The 22,572-nt window shown below is 40.8% G+C and overlaps 1 protein-coding gene across 1 annotated transcript in view; it reads right to left on the minus strand.

Moving 5' to 3' along the window:
- The window catches only part of PWP1 (PWP1 homolog, endonuclein), a 229,293-nt gene that overhangs the window by 69,184 nt on the left and 137,537 nt on the right, over positions 1–22,572 (minus strand). Inside the window, exon 12 of the mRNA XM_053718754.1 lies at positions 18,626–18,716. Coding sequence (XP_053574729.1) covers positions 18,626–18,716 — 91 coding nt within the window. The remainder of the gene's footprint in view (positions 1–18,625; positions 18,717–22,572) is intronic.

Genomic DNA, 22,572 nt, shown 5'->3' on the forward strand with positions numbered 1-22,572 from the left:
ATGTCCGCCACCCGCTTGGGTATAGGAAAAGCTTCTGGGAGCCCCGGGACCTCTAGGAACTTGTCCATTTTACATAGTTTCTCTGGGATGACCAACTTGTCACAATCATCCAGAGTGGATAATACCTCCTTAAGCAGAATGCGGAGATGTTCCAACTTAAATTTAAACGTAATCACATCAGGTTCAGCTTGTTGAGAAATGTTCCCTGAATCAGTAATTTCTCCCTCAGACAAAACCTCCCTGGCCCCATCAGACTGGTTTAGGGGCCCTTCAGAACCATTATTATCAGCGTCGTCATGCTCTTCAGTATCTAAAACAGAGCAGTCGCGCTTACGCTGATAAGTGTGCATTTTGGCTAAAATGTTTTTGACAGAATTATCCATTACAGCCGTTAATTGTAGCATAGTAAGGAGTATTGGCGCGCTAGATGTACTAGGGGCCTCCTGAGTGGGCAAGACTCGTGTAGACGAAGGAGGGAATGATGCAGTACCATGCTTACTCCCCTCACTTGAGGAATCATCTTGGGCATCATTGTCATTGTCACATAAATCACATTTATTTAAATGAGAAGGAACTCTGGCTTCCCCACATTCAGAACACAGTCTATCTGGTAGTTCAGACATGTTAAACAGGCATAAACTTGATAACAAAGTACAAAAAACGTTTTAAAATAAAACCGTTACTGTCACTTTAAATTTTAAACTGAACACACTTTATTACTGCAATTGCGAAAAAATATGAAGGAATTGTTCAAAATTCACCAAAATTTCACCACAGTGTCTTAAAGCCTTAAAAGTATTGCACACCAAATTTGGAAGCTTTAACCCTTAAAATAACGGAACCGGAGCCGTTTTTAACTTTAACCCCTTTACAGTCCCTGGTATCTGCTTTGCTGAGACCCAACCAAGCCCAAAGGGGAATACGATACCAAATGACGCCTACAGAAAGTCTTTTCTATGTATCAGAGCTCCTCACACATGCGACTGCATGTCATGCCTCTCAAAAACAAGTGCGCAACACCGGCGCGAAAATGAGGCTCTGCCTATGATTTGGGAAAGCCCCTAAGAATAAGGTGTCTAAAACAGTGCCTGCCGATATATCTTATCAAAATACCCAGATTAAATGATTCCTCAAGGCTAAATATGTGTTAATAATGAATCGATTTAGCCCAGAAAAAGTCTACAGTCTTAATAAGCCCTTGTGAAGCCCTTATTTACTATCTTAATAAACATGGCTTACCGGATCCCATAGGGAAAATGACAGCTTCCAGCATTACATCGTCTTGTTAGAATGTGTCATACCTCAAGCAGCAAGAGACTGCTCACTGTTCCCCCAACTGAAGTTAATTCCTCTCAACAGTCCTGTGTGGAACAGCCATGGATTTTAGTAACGGTTGCTAAAATCATTTTCCTCATACAAACAGAAATCTTCATCTCTTTTCTGTTTCTGAGTAAATAGTACATACCAGCACTATTTTAAAATAACAAACTCTTGATTGAATAATAAAAACTACAGTTAAACACTAAAAAACTCTAAGCCATCTCCGTGGAGATGTTGCCTGTACAACGGCAAAGAGAATGACTGGGGTAGGCGGAGCCTAGGAGGGATCATGTGACCAGCTTTGCTGGGCTCTTTGCCATTTCCTGTTGGGGAAGAGAATATCCCCACAAGTAAGGATGACGCCGTGGACCGGACACACCTATGTTGGAGAAAATGGCTGCCAGCAGCACATGGCAAACACAACAGGGAAAAAACCCTGACACTGCCCCAGTAAACTCTACATGCTATTATTGTGAAGTGGAAGCAGCAACAACCGACCCACGAAAGGGAAAACCATGCAAACTCACAGAGGGTAAGGAATAGCTTGTAAAAACCTTTATCATCTGTTGCATCACTCACTCTGTAAGCAACATCGGCACAAAACCTGTGCTTTGAAAGCTTAATAAAATAGTTTTTTAGGGCTGAGCAGCTGAACACAAGGCTCATATCCAAATGCGCAATGCTATGCATTGGCAAGAGTGTTGTAAACCATGCGCCACTGGACTCTGGAGCAGTAGAAATTTATTTTCTGGAGTGATGAATCGTACTTCATTACCTGGCAGTCTGATACAAAAAAATCTGGACCTAAAGAAATAAAAGGCCCAAGGAAACGAAGGCCCCAAGCAGACGTGTTTCCCTCTCTCAATGACATAATCCAACAGGAACATCTAGCTGTAAAGCACAAGGTTACTGATCTCAGAACACTTCTGATAGTTATTTTGTTTTGTTATTGCTTTGCTTAAGGGTAATAGCTTTATCCATATGTAGACCCCTTGCTCACTTTGCCTAGATGAGTTCTTCTCTAGCAGAATTAGTGTGGAAAATACAAGTATTTCACAGCAGATGCTCGAAGGCTTGGTGTTGAGAGGGAATTAAGAGTGAATTTAAGACTGAGGGCACGGATGAACTAAAGCTTTGTGGGTGAGATTTTCTAAGAAATCCTGCCAGAACTATGAAGCCCCTTGTCCTAATTCCCTAAAGGCAGTTTTTACCGTGAGAACAGTGTGTCTCACAAAGAGGTGTTACCTTCTTTTAAGTATAAGGCGGCGATGCATACATTACAATAGGGTTTACAAAAAAAAAAATCATAATTTAAAAAACAGATCAAACTGATAAATGAAATATTGAAATAAAAATAGAGTAAAAAAATTGTATTGTTTAATTGCATTAAAATTTAAACAAAACATTTCTGCAAAAGTCATAGAAAAATTAAACTTCATATTGAAATCATGCAGGAAAAAAGAAACCATTTAAGGTGCACAGTACAAATTGTAATAAAACTACACTTTGCATGCAAAAAAACCCACTATGCGATTTGTATTTACAATACAAAATTTAAAACATATTGTTTTCTTAATGGTTAAATATGAGTTTCCCGGCCTCTGTTAATGGGCTGAACAGAGGCGTTACATGAGCATAGTTGAAAATTCTCCTTCAGGTCTGGCGTATTATCTGAACATTTTTCCCCTTCAGTTCTTGCTGTTTTTTCTCTCAAACTAAAAGATGCAGAGATTGTGGCAAAATACACAAAAGACCTATTATCTTAATAAAAAAGGACATGTATAGGAAACAGAGGCAATTGTAAGTATTATATGCTAAAAGCAGTATAATCTGATCAAGTGTGTCTCCTGGTTTTTTGATCATCAGGCCCTTAATATGTAGTGTGAGAAAATCTGTGATTTGCCAAAATAATTTAAATCTAACACAATATGCCAATTACTATGTATATTAACGCATTACAATATAGTAAAGGGGCGTAAATGTTAAAATTACATTTTCCATGGTTCAGAGAGAGAATGTAATCTTAAGAGACTTTCCAATTAACTTCTAATATTAAATTTACTTCTAATATCAAATGTTCTCTTTATCATTTTGTTGAAAAGCATATTTAGCTCAGAAGCAGCAAGACACTACAGGGAGCTAGCTAGTGATTGGTGACTACACACATATACAGTAGCTCTTGTCATTGGCTCACAAGATATGTTCAACTAGCACTGCTGCTCTGGTGCAAACTTAGCAGGGCTTAAACATATAGAGCATTTTATTATTGCTTGTATACAACCAACTATGGCTGATTAATCAGAGAACAAAAATCAAAACAATTTTTTGTATATTTAAAATAAAATCCATAAATTAACTTATCAATATAAACGTCAAACTAAACCATTACACTTATACAACTGTTTGTCCAATTTTTAAGGAGCAGAGCACAACACATTTTTACAATTAGGCAAAACAAAACCACAAACTGTTTGAAAAGAGGTAGAGCCAGAAAGAGGTAAACTATAACGGTTTATATATTTCTGTCATTCACTCGTCCAGAAACTTTGCAATGCAATGCAAAAATGTCAGCATGTCCACATGCTCATTGCTTACAAAAAGAGAGCCCGTCTCAGCTATGTTGCCTGGTGCAGAGAAGAGGCGCTCAGATGGTGTTGAGGTGCCTGAGATGCATAAGTAGGATTCAACCAATTATGCCAAGGTGGGAGATTTAGCTCTTCACCAATGCAAATAGTTTTCCTACTTGGCAAAGGGTTTCTCAGCAAAATAAGCCTGAACTTTATTTCTAACTTAAATATCTATAGTCAGTGGTAAATAACCAGCTATAAAGTTAGGGAAAAAATATCTAGTCCATTAGCTGCCGTCTATCTCCTTTACAATCCATAATGAATGCCACTGCCAGGCTGAACTTCCTTACATGTCGCTACTCATCTGCTGCACCTCTATGCCAATCCCTTCACTGGCTTCCTCTAACCTCCAGAATAAAATGCAAACTTTTGACTCTGACATTTAAGTCCTCAATAACTCTGCCCCCCATTATCTCAGACCTTGGGGCCGATGTATCAATGGTCGAATGGCCCGTTTCCGCGCGAGCCTTCAGGCTCGCCGGAAACAGCAGTTATGAAGCAGTGGTCTTAAGACAGCTGCTCCATAACTGGTCCGCTGCCTGTGAGGCTGCGGTCTGCAATCCGCCGGATCCTATACGATCGGGTTGATTAACACCCCCTGCTAGTGGCCGCGAATCTACAGGGGGTGGCATTGCACAAGCAGTTCATCAGAACTGCTTGCGCAATGTTAAATGCATTCAGCGATGTCTGTCGGATATGATACGCTACAGTGTATCATGTCGGACAGACATTGATAAATCTGCCCCATTACCCATTATCTCCAGATACTCTCCCTCCCATCCCCTTCGCTCTGCTCATGACCTCCTTCTCACATTCTCTTGATCTCTAGAATGACCCCTATTTTTTGGAGCTCTCTCATATTTTCAAGTGTTCCTTAAATACTCTACTGTTCAGGTATGCATACAATAAAACGCCAACTTTTCTTATCTCAGTTCCTCTCCTTCTCCTTTGTCATCCCCTTGAACCCCCTTAGCATGTAAGTCCACAAGGCCAGCTATTTTGTAGATCACTTCCATGAGAGGTGATTTACAACAGTGCAAGTCTTGGCAGGGCACTCTACAAATTCTACCTTTGCATATTATACCTATGTTTATAGCGCTCTGGAATCTGTTGGCGCTCTACAAATAACAACAACAAATATATACTTACAGATGTTGAATCTGGTACATATCACAATGAATTAAAAACATATATATATTTTAAAAGGTTCAAAGCACTAAGGACTATGGCCTCTATTTATCAAGCTGTCTACTTACCTGCATTCGACGGCCCCAATACGCTCGCCTAACATCGCTGCCGCGGACCTGAATACGTTCGCCAAATTTATCAAGAAAGCTGTCAAAAAGCCGCGCACCAAGTACAACAGAGAAACGCACAGGGGTCGTGGACTCTCCTCATACAGAAGGAAAGGAAATTATCTGGTAAGCATAATTTATGTTTTCCTTCTTAATATGAGGAGAGCTTCATTCATTACTTGTGAGAAACATATACCCAAGCTCTAGAGGACACTGAATGAAACCGGGAGGGTAAAGAGACCTATTCTGAGGGCACCAAAGCCTGCAAAACCTTTCTCCCAAAATCTGCTGCAAAAACGTCAAAATTGTAAAATTTTTTAAAGGTATGTAAGGAGGACCAGGGGTAGCCGCCCTACAAATCTGCTCCATAGAAGCCTCATTCTTAAAGGCGCAAGATGAAGCCACAGCTCTAGTTGAATGAGCCTTAATCCTCTGAGGAGTCTTATGTCCCGCTGTTTCATATGCGAATAATGCTCCTCAACCAAAAGACAAGGAAGTGGAAGAAGCCTTCTGCCCTCTACGCTTCCCAAAATAGACAATAAACAAGGACGAAGTCTGTCTAAAATCCTTCGTAGCCCGAAGATAGAATTTCAAAGCCCGAACCACATCCAAATTATGAAGTAATTGTTCCTTTGAAGAAGAAGGATTAGGACACAAGGAAGGAATTACAATCTCCTGATTGATGTTGCGATCAGACACAACCTTGGGGAGAAAACCCAACCCAGTACAAAGAACAGCCTTATCAGCATGAAAAACGAGGTAAGGAGGCTCACATTGCAAGGCCCCCATCTAAGAGACTCTGCGTGCCGAAGCAATAGCCAGTAGAAAAAGAGCCTTCCAAGACAGTAATTTAATGTCAAACGAATGCATAGGCTCAAACAGAGCCCTCTGCAAAACCTTAAGAACTAGATTTAAGCTCCAATGAGGAGCGGACGGTCTAAACACAGGCCTGATTCTAGGCAGAGCCTGAACAAAAGACTGTACATCAGGAAGCTCAGTGAGCCTCTTGTGCAATAACACAGATAGAGCCTGGGGATACCTGGACCGTGACCCGTATCTGGGTAGCTTGGTATTGAGTCGGGACGCCATGAGATCTATCTCCCAACTCCGCAAACACCTCGGGATGGAGAGACCATTCCCTCGGATGAAACGATTGTCTGCTGAGGAAATCCGCTTCCCAGTGGTCCACACCCGGAATGTGGATTGATGACAGCGAGCAGTTGTGGGCCTCCACCCATTCCAGAACCCGAGAAACTTCCCTCATTGCTAGGGAGCTCCTTGTTCCCCCCTGATGGTTGATGTAAGCCACAGAGGTTATATGGAATCTGGCGAACGGGATGATATCTATGAAGGACACCATGAGCCCAATTACCTCCATACGCCGGGCCACAGAGGGCCTTAAGGAGGTCTGGAGGGCAAGACAATTGGAAGTAATTTTGCAAATTATCTGGTCTGTAAGAAAAATCCTCATGGATATGGAATCTATTATCATACCCAGGAATTCCACCCTGGTACTGGGAACCAGAGAACTCTTTTCTAAGTTTATCTTCCCTCCATGAGATAGAAGAAGAAGTAGAAGAGCTCTTGAACGGTCCTCTGCCAGCCGACAGGACGGAGCCTGAACCAGGATGTCGTCCAAGTATGGCGCTACTGCAATACCTCTGGATCTCGCCACCGCAAGCAGAGCCCCCAGAACTTTCGTAAAGACTCTTGGAGCAGTAGCTAGACCAAATGGAAGAGCAACAAACTGGAAGTGCTGGTCCAGGAACGCGAATCTTAAGAACTTGAAGTGATCCTTGTGTATTGGCACATGAATGTAAGCATCCTTCAAGTCTATCGAAGTCATGAACTGTCCCTCTTGAACTAAGGGCAGAATAGACCTTATCGTCTACATCTTGAACGATGGGACCGACAGGAACTTTTTTAGGCACTTTAGGTCTAGAATCGGGCAAAATGTACCCTCCTTCTTTGGGACCACAAAAAGGTTTGAGTAGTACCCCAGACCTCTCTCTGCTAGAGGTACCGGCACAATTACTCCCAGTGAGGAGAAATCCCTCACGCACCCTAGAAAAGCTTCTCGTTTTTCTGGTCTTGAAGACAAGTTTGATAAGAGGAATCTGCCCCTCGGTGGATGAGAGTTGAAACCTATCCTGTAACCCTGAGCGATGACCTCCAGAACCCAAGGGTCTTGCATGTCCCCCAGCCAAGCCTCCACAAAAAGAAATAGTCTGCCCCAACACGATCCAATGACGGATCGGGGGCCGCCCCTTCATGCCGATTTTGTTTTGCAGGCTTCTTGTTCTTCTTGGATTTATTCCAAGCTTAAGATGGTTTCCAAGTTCCCTTGGACTGTTTAGGCTTCACGGAGGGCTGCTGGCGTTGGGATTTATCTGAACGAAAGGGATGAAAATTAGGACTGTGTTTATTCTTCTTATCCTGCGGTAGAAAGGCATCTTTGCCCCCGGTGACCGGGGATATGATTAAGTCCAGGCCTGGAGAGAAAACAATCTTCCCCTTAAATGGAAGGGAAAATAATCTAGACTTTGAGGACATCTCCCTACGGGCTAGAACAGAAAAACCTGATGTCTTGGCATTCAAGTGAATAATCTGCATGTTTGCATCACAGATAAAATAATTAGCTACCCTCAAGGCCTTAATTCTTTCCTGTATCTCGTCAAGGGGAGCTTCCACCTTGATCATCTCCGATAGAAAAGTCGCACCAATAGGTAGCGGCTCCAGGCACCGCAGCAACCACCGGGGGAAGGCTGAAACAAATACCCCGTGTGCTAAAACATCTTTCTTAACAGAGTTTCTAGCTTCTTATCCATGGGCTCCCTCACCGACGAACTATCCTCAAGCGGGATAGCAGTGCGCTTAGCAAGCGTGGCAATAGCTCCATCCACCTTAGGGACAGACCCCCACAACTCTAATTGAGAGTCTGGAATCGGGAACAATTCCTTAAAGGAAGAAGAAGGGGAAAAAGAAGATCCAAGTCTCTCCCATTCATTCTTAATAATATTTGCCATCTTTACGGGAAACGGAAAAGTCCTAGGGCCCCACCCTGTCCTCATAAACCTTATCAAGCTTAGGAATAGAAGGTTCCTAAGGTAATTTAGGTTCCGGAACCTCTAACGTAGCCAACACTTCCTTTAATAGAAAGCGTAAGTGCTCAATCCTAAATCTAAAGTCTGGTTCCTCTGCAGCCGGAGGTTTAGAGGCAGCAGATTCCGACCCAGAAAGAGCCTCCTCTGAAGTATCAGAAGCGTCCTCATCAGCGGATAATCTAGTATCAGATAAATCCAACAAGCTGGTAGATGATCCCTGGGAAGGACAGCAATATCTGACCTTTTGCTTGCGCTTAGCAGGGCGAGGTAAAGCACTGAAGGCCGCAGACACTACCATTTGTAGCTGTTCAGTAAAGTCTGGCGGTAAAAGGACCCCTGCCGAAGGAGGATTAGGAATGCAATGGGAAGCTGTATGTGTAGTAGGAGATGACTACAGGGAACGCACCACACGGGACGGAGACCCCTCAGAGGTGGACAGCTCAGTGGTACTAAACATCTTGGGTTTCTTAGCTATAAGTACTTTATCAAGGCATGTGGAACATAATTGAGCAGGCAGGGAATATACCGTAGTCTCCTCACAATAAAAACAAGTATTAGATTTAGGTAAAGAGGGAGTACCCTCTAACGTATCAGAGTCCTCCATAGCTTGCGCTTTTAAGATGGACTATAGAAAAAGATAAATGGCACCTATATACCCCCAATGGCTGGGGCACTCACCACTTCCTATGACCAAGGCCCCACAGAGAAACCACTTCTCCTTTAAACCGCACGGTCAGGAAAGAGGAAATCAATGAGACCACACCCTGTCACATGGTGTGCAATGCAGGACTCTCCTCTTGTGAGTCTTAATTTAGTTTTGAAGGCTTTACAGCTCCTTCTTTTGAGCCTATGCATTCTTTGGACATTGGGATCCTAAGAGGTCCTCTCACCACAGAGGAGAAGGGCAGAAGACGAGCTTTAAAGTTATGCATGTACTGCGCATCCCCAGAGCATGATGTGAATGGATGTCCACTCCTAAAAAAGACGAAAACGGGTAGGAAAACCCTTATCTCTCTTAGTATACCTTCACTCAAAAACAACAATCCTCACTTTATATTACCTTTTACCTTGCAGTGGGACTCACATCGCCTAGAAGCAGAAGCTATGATTGACACCGGGGCATCTGGCAATTATATCGACATTGAGTTTGTTAATCAAAATAAAATACCTTCCCTAGCAAAACAATCTCCAGTGTCTATCAATCTAATTGACGGTTCTTCTCTCTCCTCAGGTCCTGTGAAACTTGAGTCCATACCTATCCTTCTCTGTACAAGTTCTGGACATAGAGAATCTCTTAGCTTTGATATTATTCCCAGTCCAATATACCCCATTATCCTTGGTTTATCTTGGCTACAGACACACAAACCCACCTTTGACTGGCAACATATGACGGTATCTCTAACCTCTCAATGCTGTACACGGACATGTTTTCCATTGCAAAATATTTTACTTACATCCTCCACTTCCCTACCAAGTGCATATAAAGATTTTCAGGATGTATTTAACAAAAGTGATGCTCAAACACTACCACCCCACATGCCATACGATTGCCCTATAGATCTTCTACCAGGAGCTACGATACCATTCGGCCATATATACCCCCTATCTAAGCCTGAATTAGACCATTTAAAACTCTATATACAAGAAAATTTGGCAAAAGGGTTCATAAGACCATCTACATCCCCAGCAGGTGCCGGTATTTTTTTTGTTAAAAATAAAGATCACTCCTTAAGACCCATAATAGATTATAAAAGTTAAATAAGAGAACAAAGAAAAACCGATACCCACTTCCACTTATTCCTGAGTTAATAGAGAAGTTACGCACTGCCAAGGTATTTACTAAATTGGATCTCAGGGGTGCATACAATCTCATAAGAATGAGGGCTGGGGACGAATGGTTGACGGCTTTCAGAACTCGTTATGGCCTCTATGAATATACGGTTATGCCGTTCGGCTTATGTAATGCTCCAGCTACATTTCAGTGCTTTATTAATGATATATTCCGGGATATCTTAGATATTTTCATTGTAGTATATTTGGATGATATCCTCATTTTTTCTAATAATCAACAACAGCATAATACACACGTCAGAACAGTTCTGGCTCGTTTACGCGAACATAAATTGTATGTGAAACTGGAAAAATGTGAATTCAACACTACTCAGGTCACATTTCTGGGGTATGTCATTTCTAGCTCAGGTATTAAAATGGATGACACAAAGATACAAGCTATTACACACTGGCCAACCCCCAAGTCTAGGAAAGAGGTACAGAGATTTCTAGGCTTTGCCAATTTTTATCGAAAAATTCATCCGAAACTTTGCCCAAATCGCCAAACCTCTGACCAACTTGACCAAGTTAGATAAGGCTTTTAAATGGACTCAAGACTGTCAAAGGGTATTCCAACAACTCAAGACAAATTTCAACACAGCCCCAATACTGAAATTCCCTGACTCAACTTTACAGTACATCATAGAAGTTGACGCGTCAGATTTCGCTCTAGGAGCTGTACTGTCACAAAAACAGTCTCCCACAGATACAATGCACCCAGTTGCCTATTTATCCAGGCTCATGGTACCTGCTGAACGAAATTATCCAGTGGGAGAGAAGGAGCTGCTCGCTATTAAATGTGCATTTGAGCAGTGGCGACATCTACTAGAGGGAGCTACTCATCCCATTATTATAATAACTGATCAATAATCTCCAATATTTACAACAAAATAGAACCCTGTCTGCCAGACAACTTCGCTGGAGTTTATATTTCTCCCGATTCTATTGTCATCACCTACCGTCCAGGTAGTCACAATGGGAAAGCTGATGCTCTTTCCAGAAGAGACTCCAGACCGCTCTTGCCAGATGTACCCTCTACTGTTCTACCCAAATCAAACTTCTTAGGATTACTCATTAACCATCACTCGGACTACCTACATTCCAGTTGAGTACAGATTAGAGCTTCTCCGTACCGGTCATGATTCTCCACTATCTGGACATTTAGGAGTACGAAAGACTCTGGATCTCCTCCAATGGACTTGTTGGAGGCCTTTAATGACTAACTCAGTGAAGGATTACATTTCTCAGTGCACTATTTGTGCAACTTCCAAACCCAAACATCAGTTCCTGATCGGATTATTACAACCCTATCCAGTACCTGAGACCCCTTGGTCACACATAGCTATGGATTACAAAGTTGATTTTCCAAAATCTTCAACTTATACTACCATTCTCGTTGTCGTGGATCTTCTATCTAAGATGGCACATTTCATACCAGCTACAGGTCTACCCACTGCCCACCAAACAAGTGAAATGTTTATCAAGGAGATCGTTAGGTTACATGGTCTACCCACTGCCATACTCACCGACAGGGGTTCGCAGTTCACCTCACGTTTCTGGAAACAACTCTGCCAGTCCTTAAACATTTCACAAAAACTCACCACCTCATACCATCCACAGAACAATCGTCAGGCAGAGCGGACTAACCAGTGGCTTGAGCAGTACCTTCGCTGTTTCTGCTCAAATCAACAAGAGACCTGGGCTAAGCATCTGGCATTAGCGGAATTCGCTTACAATAACGCTACTAACTCCTCAACAGCCTATACTCCTTTTTATATCAATTATGGTCTGCATCCTAGGATCAACTACTATCCCCTTATACCATCTCTTAACCCACAAGTAAATGACACTGTTAATGACATTTTGCAAACATTTACCATCGCCCAAAATAATATTAAACATGCTCAGGCTTCTCATAAGAAATTCTATGATTTACATCATACACCTCAACCCACATATCAAGTAGGTCAATTAGTATGGCTATCGACTAAGAATCTGAGATTGCATACACCCTCAAGGAAACTTAGCAAACTCTTCATTGGACCATTTCCGATTACAGCTATCACAAACCCCTCTACTGTTACCCTACAACTTCCAGATACCTATAAACTCCATCCAACGTTCCATGTCTGTCTGGTCAAACCCTGTCTCACTGACAACCTAGCAAACGCCATCTCACATGGTCTTACTCCTCCTCAGGATGTGGATTATGAGGTGCAGGCTGTCTTGGATTCCAGACATCGACGTGGGATTTTGGAGTATTTAATACATTGGAAGGGGTTTGATCATACTGAGGACTCTTTGGAACCTGCTACCTCTGTTTCCGCTCCCAGATGTGTTTCACTTTTCCCCCGACGGAATCCGGACAGCCCTGGTCACCGAGTATGAGATATAGCGGCCGCTATATTGTAGAGAAGAAATGAACAGGTATCCGCTCTTAGTGCAGGTATGCACGCAGGATCAAACTTGTCTTGTCTTATCAACGCGTTTCTCCCTCTTACAGGGCTTTTTCAAGATGTAAGAGGGAGAGCCACAGTTATCCTGTATTTTACTATATCTTCAGAAAAGCACTGACATTGTGCTAAGAAGGACATTGTCCCAGATACAGTCTGGACATTCGAACATAGAGCCTAATACCAGCCGGAAGAGATCGGAACCAGAGTGAGCTGTGAGTTTCCTTAAAGCTGCTGTAAGGCATTTGTGACAAGACAAGTTTGATCCTGCGTGCATACCTGCACTAAGAGCGGATACCTGTTCATTTCTTCTCTACAATATAGCGGCCGCTATATCTCATACTCGGCGATCCTGAACAATAGGATCCTAGCCTGGAGACAACGCCTACGTTCTGTGACGTCACGAGCCAAACACGCGCCTCACAGAGGTTCAAGCCTGAAAGCCGGTTGAATTAAAGACAACCCTGAGGAGGAAGGTAACACATATTACTTTACTCTATTCTGGATCTAGTTTGGCGAGACTCTCTTTGCGTGTTTTAGGGGGCCCCTTGCATCGCTATTCTCGGAACTATATCAGAGACTTATCTCCCATAGTGGCAACAGCACTAATTTCAGTTTAACCTTTGGTTTTAATCTATATCGGAGATGTCCGATTTTTACAGTTTATGTTTTTATTTAAATATGTTTTATTAAATTTTGGCATAGCCATTCATGATACATCTACTTTGTGTTTCACCTATGCACCTTTAGCTCTCTAGCGCTTCTCCATACACACTTTTCTTTTGCATTTCTTTTTCCCTATGTGTTAGGGACTATAAGGTTGGGGAAGCCTGGTGCTCTCTTGCGCACACTGTTTTTTCACTAATCAATCTGTGTCCTTCAGTAGCTCTTTGTATGGATGTTCTATGCCTAATGTTTGCCACATCAGGTCTATTCAGCTTTCTAAGCTTTAGCAATGGCGCAGGGCTCATACTTAGCTTCTCAGAGGATTTATTTTGATCCAAAGACAAGTCCCTGTCTTGGTGGCTGGATCATCAGTCCATTATTCAGGGGGGCTTCTTTTGTTCGGCCTACTTGGACTGTGATCTCTACAGATGCATGGTTTTTCAGTATGAGGGTCTAAGAGAGCACAGGGAGTCTGTTCCCCTTAGGAGGGGAGGTTACCAATAAATGTTTTTGAACTTTGTGTAATTTTCAAGGCCCCACAGAGTTAGCCTTTGTTGGAGAGGAAGGTTCATCTGTGTTTTCAGTCAGACAATACTACAGCAGTGGCATATATCAATCATCACCAGGGAACTTGCAGTTCCTTAGCTATTAGGGAAGTATCTCAAATTCTTTCCTGGGCAGGGGACAACTGTTGTCTAATATCTGCAGTTTATTTTCTAGGGGTGTATAACTGGGAAGCCTAAGTCATTAGTCCCTGCATTCAGGGTAATGCTTTCTTTATCTGAAGTAGGACAGATAGCTCATCGTGCTAATGCACTGTTGCAGAGATCTCTGGCAACCCGAGGGTTGCAGGTTCGATCCCAGCGAGATCCACTCAGCCTTTCATCCTTCCGAGGTCGGTAAAATGAGTATCATTGAGTTGGGTAATAATAACACCTGTTATCAGTGCCGCAAGTCGGTTAAGTCCGAGGTTGTGCGCTATACAAGTATCCATTATTATTATTAATCTGGATGTTTTACATTAGTTTGTGATGCTTTGGGGGTCTCACAGAAATTGATTGGGTGGCTTCTCTTTTAATCATTTACCTTCTCAGGTTTTTTTCCGAGGTCCAGGGATTCTCAGGCAAAGTTTGTGGATGCTCTTATAGCTCCTTGGTTGTTTCATTTAACCATATATTTTTTTTCTACTTTGGTAGTTTAGTTAATTTCTCGGATCAGGCAGGATAGATAATCTGTGATATATTATTTGTTCTGGCCTGGCCTTGAAGATTCTGGTTTGCGGATCTAGTTCAGATATCCAGTTACCCTCCATGGCCTCTTTCTCTGCTTCTAGATCTTCTGTCTCAATGTTTGTTCCTTCATCAGGATGTCAAGTTTCTAAGCTTAATGGTTTTGAGATTTAACAGTTCTGAGACAGAGAGGTTTCTTCTGTTTTTGTAGTTAAATATTTGTTTTAGGCTGGTTAACCTGTGATCATGAAAGTTTTTGATAACATTTGTAAGGCCTTTATTTTCTGGTGTATGGTTTATGCTTTTTCCTAGTTTTCTTTTATAAATCCTAGGATTCTGTATTTTCTTCAGGTTTGTTTAAATTTATCTGCCAGATCTTTGAAGGGTCAGTTTACAGCTTTTTCTGTTTTTGTTTTACAGGAAGATTGTTAATCTTCTTATTTTATATTTTGTTCTGGCTTTAGTAAGGATTAAGCGATGTTTTCATTAAACCATGTTTTCCCTTGAAACTTTCATTTGTTTTTAAGGGGTTTTTTTTGCAGGCTCTTGTTTTTTGAGCCTATGCATGTGTGCTTTTGTCTTGGAAATATTGTTTCAGTTAGCAATTTTTTTCTGTTGGGAGAGTTTCTACAAAACAGAATGGACAGAGCAACTCTGATTCAAGAAGTAAAAAACTTAAAAAGGGATAGTATAGTAAAAATTAAACTTTCATGAGTCAGATAGAGCAGCAATTTTAAGCAACTTTCTACTTTACTCCTTTTATCAATTTTTTTTATTTTAAAAAGCTGGAATGTAAGCTTAGAGGCCAGCCCATTTTTGGTTCAGCACTTGGGTATAGCTTGCGGATTGGTGTCTAAATGTAGCCATTCAATCAGCAAGCGCTACCCAGGTGCTGAACCAAAAATGGGCCGGCTCCTAAGCTTGCATTCCAGCTTTTTTAAATAAAGATACCAAGAGAACAAAGAAAAATTGATAATAGGAGTAAATTAGAAAGTTGCTTAAAATTGCATGCTCTATCTAAATCATGAAAGTTTATTTTTATGTAGACTATCCCTTTAATAACACTTCTCATAAGACAATAATAACTAGAAGTACAATGGTTAATTGCACATCATAAAAAGTCCGTCTAAAACCAGCCAATATACTCTAGCTCGCCCCTCTGTCAAGGAAGTAGATTAATGTGCTGCCAATAGACCAGATTCTTTCCTTTTCGGTTACTATGTTGCCAACAGATCCAGAGTACCTCCTTTTCAATTTTAAGGGTAGCGTTACTAGAAGTGACTGGGCCTGCCAGCAATGTGAACAAACACCTGTTGGATTTGTTACGGGTCTCACATGTGTGCTTTTTTCTTGGAGGTTTTTTTTTTCTTCAACTTTTTCTGTTAAGAGAGTTTGAGTTGTCCGCTTTCTTTTGTGTTTCTTTTGTGTTTCTTCTTATCTGTTTTTTTAATCAGGATAAGGCAGTTTTGTGGACTAAGTTGTGGTGTCTTCGGACAATATAAGTTGGAAATTGTTGTTCCTTCTTTTTGTCCTAAGGTTTCTATAGAGAGAATTCTCCACAATTTGGCTTTGTAGTTTTTTCTGCAGGTTATATAGGATTTCAGATAATCCTTTAGTCTGTCTGTTCTTTTTACTGGTTCTAGAAAAGGACAAGTTAGCAATGGCTGTGTCTTTGACTTATTGGTTTTACTTTTAGCTTTTTTTGGAGGAGGGTTAGTCAAATTACTGCACTTTTTTTTCAGGTCAGTTGCTACATTTTGGTGTTTTTTTTAGAATAAGCCTTTTGTTGACCAAACTTCCTAGTCAACTATGTGGTCTTCTCTGCATGCTTTGTTCTTTATTTTTCCATTTTGGATGTTTTTTCGCCTTTTCAAAGCAGCCTTTGGTGGGAAGTACTTCAGGTAGTAATCGCTACTTGATTTAGTATTGTGAAAAATGAATGAAGAGAGGTTTTTCTATATGTCATGCTTATCCCGGACCATTACTCGTCGACTCTCACCACCTGTATGAAGTAAACATAAGTTATGCTTACCTGATAAATTAATTTCTTTCAAGGTGATGAAAGTCCATGAGACCCCACCCTGTTATTTTTTATGATAGTTTTTGCACCTCTTTTTCTCTGCTCCTTTTTTTCTCTTATTTCTTTTCCTACCTTTCTTGCTTGGCTATACGTCAGACTAATTACCAGTAAGGTGGGAGGTGTTTTATAGAGCTCTTGGGGTTTGGGAATCTTTGCCTCCTTTTAATTCCCAGGAGTAATGGATTGTGGACTCTTACTACCATTAAAGAAATTAATTTATCAGGTAATCATAAATTATGTTTTGCTTGTACATTTAACCCCTTAATGACCAATGCCGTAAATTGCTTAGCCCTTAAAGACTAGTGCCGTACCCTGTATGGCAGCTGTGTCATGGGCTATTAGCGTGCCTCTCTTGCTCCTGTCAGCGCGACTGCACTATTTCTGGAGACTAGATACTAGCATGCCCAAGTGCATGCTGGTATCAGGCCCATTGGTTTGTCATGGCCCCTTCCACTTCCGTCTGTCCTCGTAAAGTGAAAAAAAGTGTAAAATTAATTTAATAAAGTTTATTTTTTTTTAGCATTTTATTTTAATAAAGTGGAGTTTTTTTTATCCTTAAATGTTCTTTTCTGCCCTTGGCAATAAAAAGGTTAAACATAAACAATGTGTCAAAATTCCTCTAGATAAATACCCTTGGGTGTCAATTCTACAAATATATACTTTTGTGTAGCAGTTTTAAATTGGGTGACCACTATTTAGCTTACATTCCATGCATAGCAAATTTTAGCATTAATTCCATCTTTTAGTATTTGGCCTATATTTGCGATAAGTATTCATAAAATCAGGGAAACATAATGATTTTACTTGGAGGTATTTTTCTTTAGCTACACTAGTTTTGTAAAAATTGTTATAAAGAAAACTACAAAAAAATGTTGTTTTCTTTTATTTTTCAATATTAAAGTCATATTTATTGTTATTTTATAAACCCATATAGACCCATAAAGTAGAAAGGCCTCTTGGTATGTTAAAAAGGGTAGATAATATGTATGGCTGCACTTAAAGGGACACTGAACCCAAAAATTTTCTTTCGGGATTCAGATAGAGCATGCAATTTTAAGCAGCTTTCTAATTTACTCCTATTATCAAATTTTCTTCATTCTCTTGGTATCTTTATTTGAAAAGCAAGAATGTAAGTTTAGGTGCCAGCCCATTTTTGGTGAACAACCTGGGTTGTTCTTGCTGATTGGTGGATAAATTCATCCACCAATAAACAAGTGATATCCAGGGTTCTGAACCTATAATTGGCTGGCTCCTTAGCTTAGAATGCCTTTTTTTTTCAAATAAAGATAGCAAGAGAACAAAGAAATTTTGATAATAGGAGTAAATTAGAAAGTTGCTTAAAATCGCATGCTCTATCTGAATCACAAAATAAAAAATTGGGTTCAGTGTCCCTTTAAAAAAAGATCAGACAATTAAGGTGAAACCAATAGTGAGCAAAAATGCCAAATTTGCTTGTGTCATTTAAGACCGGAAAAGGATGAAACTTCCAATTTAATTCTGTTATCTAATTTGCTTTATTCTCTTGGTATCCTTTGTTGAAAAGAATACCTAGCTAACTACTGATCGGTACATGCACATATAGGTCTTCTTTTTTTTTATGTATGAAAAAAAAAATTGAGTGTCATGTCCCAGTGTTTCACATAAAGAGTCAGACTTGTCCACACCCTAAAAAAATTATTTCCACTCGCCTCATCATGACTTATTTGTTCAGGTTATCTACCTGCTTGGTATTTTTTTTTAAATAAAACAGATTTTCTGTAGGAGAGTTTACAGTAACAGGTGCTTTAAACTGTAAAAACCAATACTATATTCAATTACCGTCCTATAGAAATACAGAAAAAGTATATATATTAGAAAATGTATAAAATAAAATATAGGTAACAATAATATCAGATATCCCACAGGTTTATTGCTTTTTGGGCACTTAATTGGTGATAGAGGATTCAGCCTTAAAATGCACTCATTTAATATTGTGAATATTTATTAATAAAACGTAAATAAAAATATATGTTAATGCTTACCAGACACTTCATTATCATGAGCTTTAAGAGTGAAAATAGGTTTGTCCGATCGTGCGTCTAAACAGTATACAAAACCGTCTTCTGTGCTTGCCTAGAAAAGCAATAGCAAACAGCGATATATTAGATTACAGCAGCAAATAATTATTGACTATTTGATTAAAAACAAAACGACGAGGTATGACTAATCTAACAAGATAAAGCTAAATGCACAAAGAAGCAGAACACAATAACACTGTCATAGTCATTATTGAACTTTCAGTTTCATTGCACTGATAGGACTTTTTACAATCAATTTGTGTTAGCAAGTTGCCCAAGGCATCAATGACAGCCTATGTAAAACCATAATGGAAAAAGGTAAAAATCGAAATCGAATAAACATCTTTTTGAAAGTTTACAGGGTTTTAATGCTTTAACAAATTCAGTGTTGCAAATGCCCAAAACAGACTTTTACGTTATTGGATTGTTAAATTGGTTCAATAAGTGAAACCATAAACCATTAATAATGATTTTGGAAGGGTTGCATCACTTTTTTTTAAATGAAGTTTTATATAATTCCTTTTGTTATAGCTCCACACACAGGTTGGAAATAATTTATTATTTTGTGAAGGTCTGCAAAAAAAGTAAATTTATGCTTACCTGATAAATTAATTTCTTATACGATACGACGAGTCCACGGATTTCATCCTTACTTGTGGGATATTAACCTCCTGCTAACAGGAAGTGGCAAAGAGAACCATAGCTCCTCCCTTCCCTCCACCCCCAGTCATTCGACCGAAGGTTTAGGAAGAGAAAGGAAAAGCTAAAAAGGTGCAGAGGTGACTGAAGTTATAAAAAGAAAATATAATTTAAATCTGTCTGAAAAAACGACAGGGAGGGCCGTGGACTCGTCGTATCGTAGAAGAAATTAATTTATCAGGTAAGCATAAATTTACTTTTCTTCTACAAGATACGACGAGTCCACGGATTTCATCCTTACTTGTGGGATACAATACCAAAGCTACAGGACAGGGATGAAATGGGAGGGACAAGACAGAGACCTAAACGGAAGGCACCACTGCTTGAAGAACCTTTCTCCCAAAAACAGCCTCAGAAGAAGCAAAAGTATCAAATTTGGAAAATTTGGAAAAGGTATGAAGAGACGACCAAGTCGCAGCCTTGCAAATCTGCTCAACAGAAGCATCGTTTTTAAAAGCCCATATGGAAGCCACAGCCCTAGTAGAATGAGCCGTAATTCTTTCAGGAGGCTGCTGTCCAGCAGTCTCATATGCCAGGCGGATGACACTCCTTAGCCAAAAAGAAAGAGAGGTAGCCACAGCTTTCTGACCCCTACGCTTTCCGGAATAAACAATGAATAATGAAGATGACTGACGGAAATCCTTAGTTGCCTGTAAGTAAAATTTCAAGGCACGGACCACGTCCAGATTATGTAACAGATGCTCCTTCTTAGAAGAAGGATTAGGACACAATGAAGGAACAACAATTTCCTGATTAATATTCTTATTTGAAACAACCTTAGGAAGGAATCCAGGTTTGGTATGCAAAACCACCTTATCAGAATGAAATATAAGATGGGGCGAATCACACTGTAATGCTGAAAGCTCAGAAACTCTACGAGCCGAAGAAATAGCAACCAAAAACAAAACTTTCCAAGATAATAGTTTAATATCTATGGAATGCATGGGTTCAAACGGAACCCCTTGAAGAACTCTAAGGATTAAATTCAAACTCCAGGGAGGAGTAATTGGTCTAAATACAGGCTTAATTCTGGTTAGAGCCTGACAAAAAGACTGAACATCTGCCAAACGTTTGTGAAGCAAAATTGACAAAGCAGAAATCTGTCCCTTTAAGGAAGGATAACCCTTTCTCCAATCCTTCTTGGAGAAAAGACAGAATCCTGGGAATCATAACTTTACTCCATGATTAACCCTTGGATTCAAACCAAAAAAGATATTTACGCCATATCTTATGATAGATCTTTCTAGTGACAGGCTAACGTGCCTGTATCAAAGTATCAATGACTGAATCTGAGAATCCCTGCTTAGATAAAGTCAAGCGTTCAATCTCCAAGCAGTCAGCTGCAGAGAATTTAGATTTGGATGTTTGAAAGGTCCTTGAATGAAAAGGTCCTGTCTCAATGGAAGTTTCCACTGTGGCAGAGAGGACATGTCCACTAGATCCGCATACCAAGTCCTGCGTGGCTATGCAGGCGCGATCAGGATTACTGAAGCTCTCTCCTGTTTGATCCGAGCAATCACATGTGGAAGGAGAGGAAACGGTGGAAACACATAAGCTAGGCTGAACGACCAAGGCACTGCCAAGGCATCTATCAGTTCTGCCTGGGGATCCCTTGACCTGGATCCGTATCTTGGAAGCTTGGCATTCTGACGAGATGCCATCAGATCCAATTCCAGTCTGCCCCATCGGAGAATCAGAGAGGCAAACACCTCCGGGTGGAGTTCCCACTCCCCCGGATGAAAAGTCTGTCAACTTAGAAAATCCGCTTCCCAGTTCTCTACTCCTGGGATGTAGATTGCCGACAGATAGCAAGAGTGGGTCTCCGCCCATCGAATTATCTTGGATACTTCTATCATCACTAAGGAACTCCTCGTTCCCCCTTGATGATTGATATAAGCTACAGTCGTGATATTGTCCGACTGGAATCTGATGAATTTGGCCGAAGCCAACTGAGGCCATGCCTGAAGCGCATTGAATATTGCTCTCAATTCCAGAATATTGATTGGAAGTAGAGACTCCACCTGAGTCCATACACCCTGAGCCTTCAGGGAATTCCAGACTGCACCCCAGCCCAGGAGGCTGGCGTCCGTTGTCACTATCACCCACGAGGGTCTGCGGAAACACGTCCCCTGGGACAGATGATCCAGTGACAACCACCAAAGAAGAGAGTCTCTGGTCTCTTGATCCAGATTTATCTGAGGAGATAAATTCGCATAGTCCCCATTCCACTATCTGAGCATGCACAGCTGCAGTGGTCTGAGATGAAAACGAGCAAACAGAATGATGTCCAGTTTTGGAACGGGACGAATTACTTCCATGGTAGAGAGGTCTTTTACACAGCGTAAGAACGCCTCTCTTTTTATCTCGTCTACAGACAATCGTGAAAGATGAAATCTCCCTCTTGGGAGAAAATCCTTGAATTCCAGTAGATACCCGTGGGTCACTATTTCCAATGCCCAGGGGTCCTGAACATCTCTTGCCCAAGCCTGGTCAAAGAAAGAAAGTCTGCCCCCTACTAGATCCTGTCCCGGGCTTCTTGGGTTGCTTACCTTTGTTCCAAGCCTGGTTGGGTCTCCAGACAGCTTTGGATTGAGCAAAATTCCCTTCCTGCTTTGTGGAGGAAGAGGAAGCAGAGGGTACTCCTTTAAAATTTCGAAAGGAACGAAAATTATTTTGTCTACCTCTCATCGTAACAGACTTATCCTGAGGTAGGGCATGACCTTTACCTCCCGTAATGTCAGAAATGATTTCCTTCAACTGAGGCCTGAATAGGGTCTTACCCTTGAAAGGAATAGCTAAAAGCTTAGATTTTGATGACACATCAGCAGACCATGATTTTAACCATAATGCTGTACGTGCTAAAATGGCAAATCCTGCATTTTTCGCCGCCAATTTAGCAATTTGAAAGGCGGCATCTGTAATAAAAGAATTAGCTAGCTTGAGAGACTTAATTCTATCCAAAATGTCCTCTAAAGGGGTCTCAACCTTTAGAGACTCTTCTAGAGAATCAAACCAAAAAGCTGCTGCATAGTAACTGGAACAATGCAAGCTGTTGGTTGTAAAAGAAAACCCTGATGAATAAATAATTTCTTTAGAAAACCCTCCAACTTCTTATCCATAGGGTCTTTAAAAGCACAACTGTCTTCAATAGGTATAGTTGTACGCTTAGCCAGGGTAGAAATAGCTCCCTCCACCTTAGGGACCGACTGCCA

The sequence above is a fragment of the Bombina bombina genome, chromosome 6 (assembly GCF_027579735.1).
Source record: "Bombina bombina isolate aBomBom1 chromosome 6, aBomBom1.pri, whole genome shotgun sequence".
NCBI lineage: Eukaryota > Metazoa > Chordata > Amphibia > Anura > Bombinatoridae > Bombina > Bombina bombina.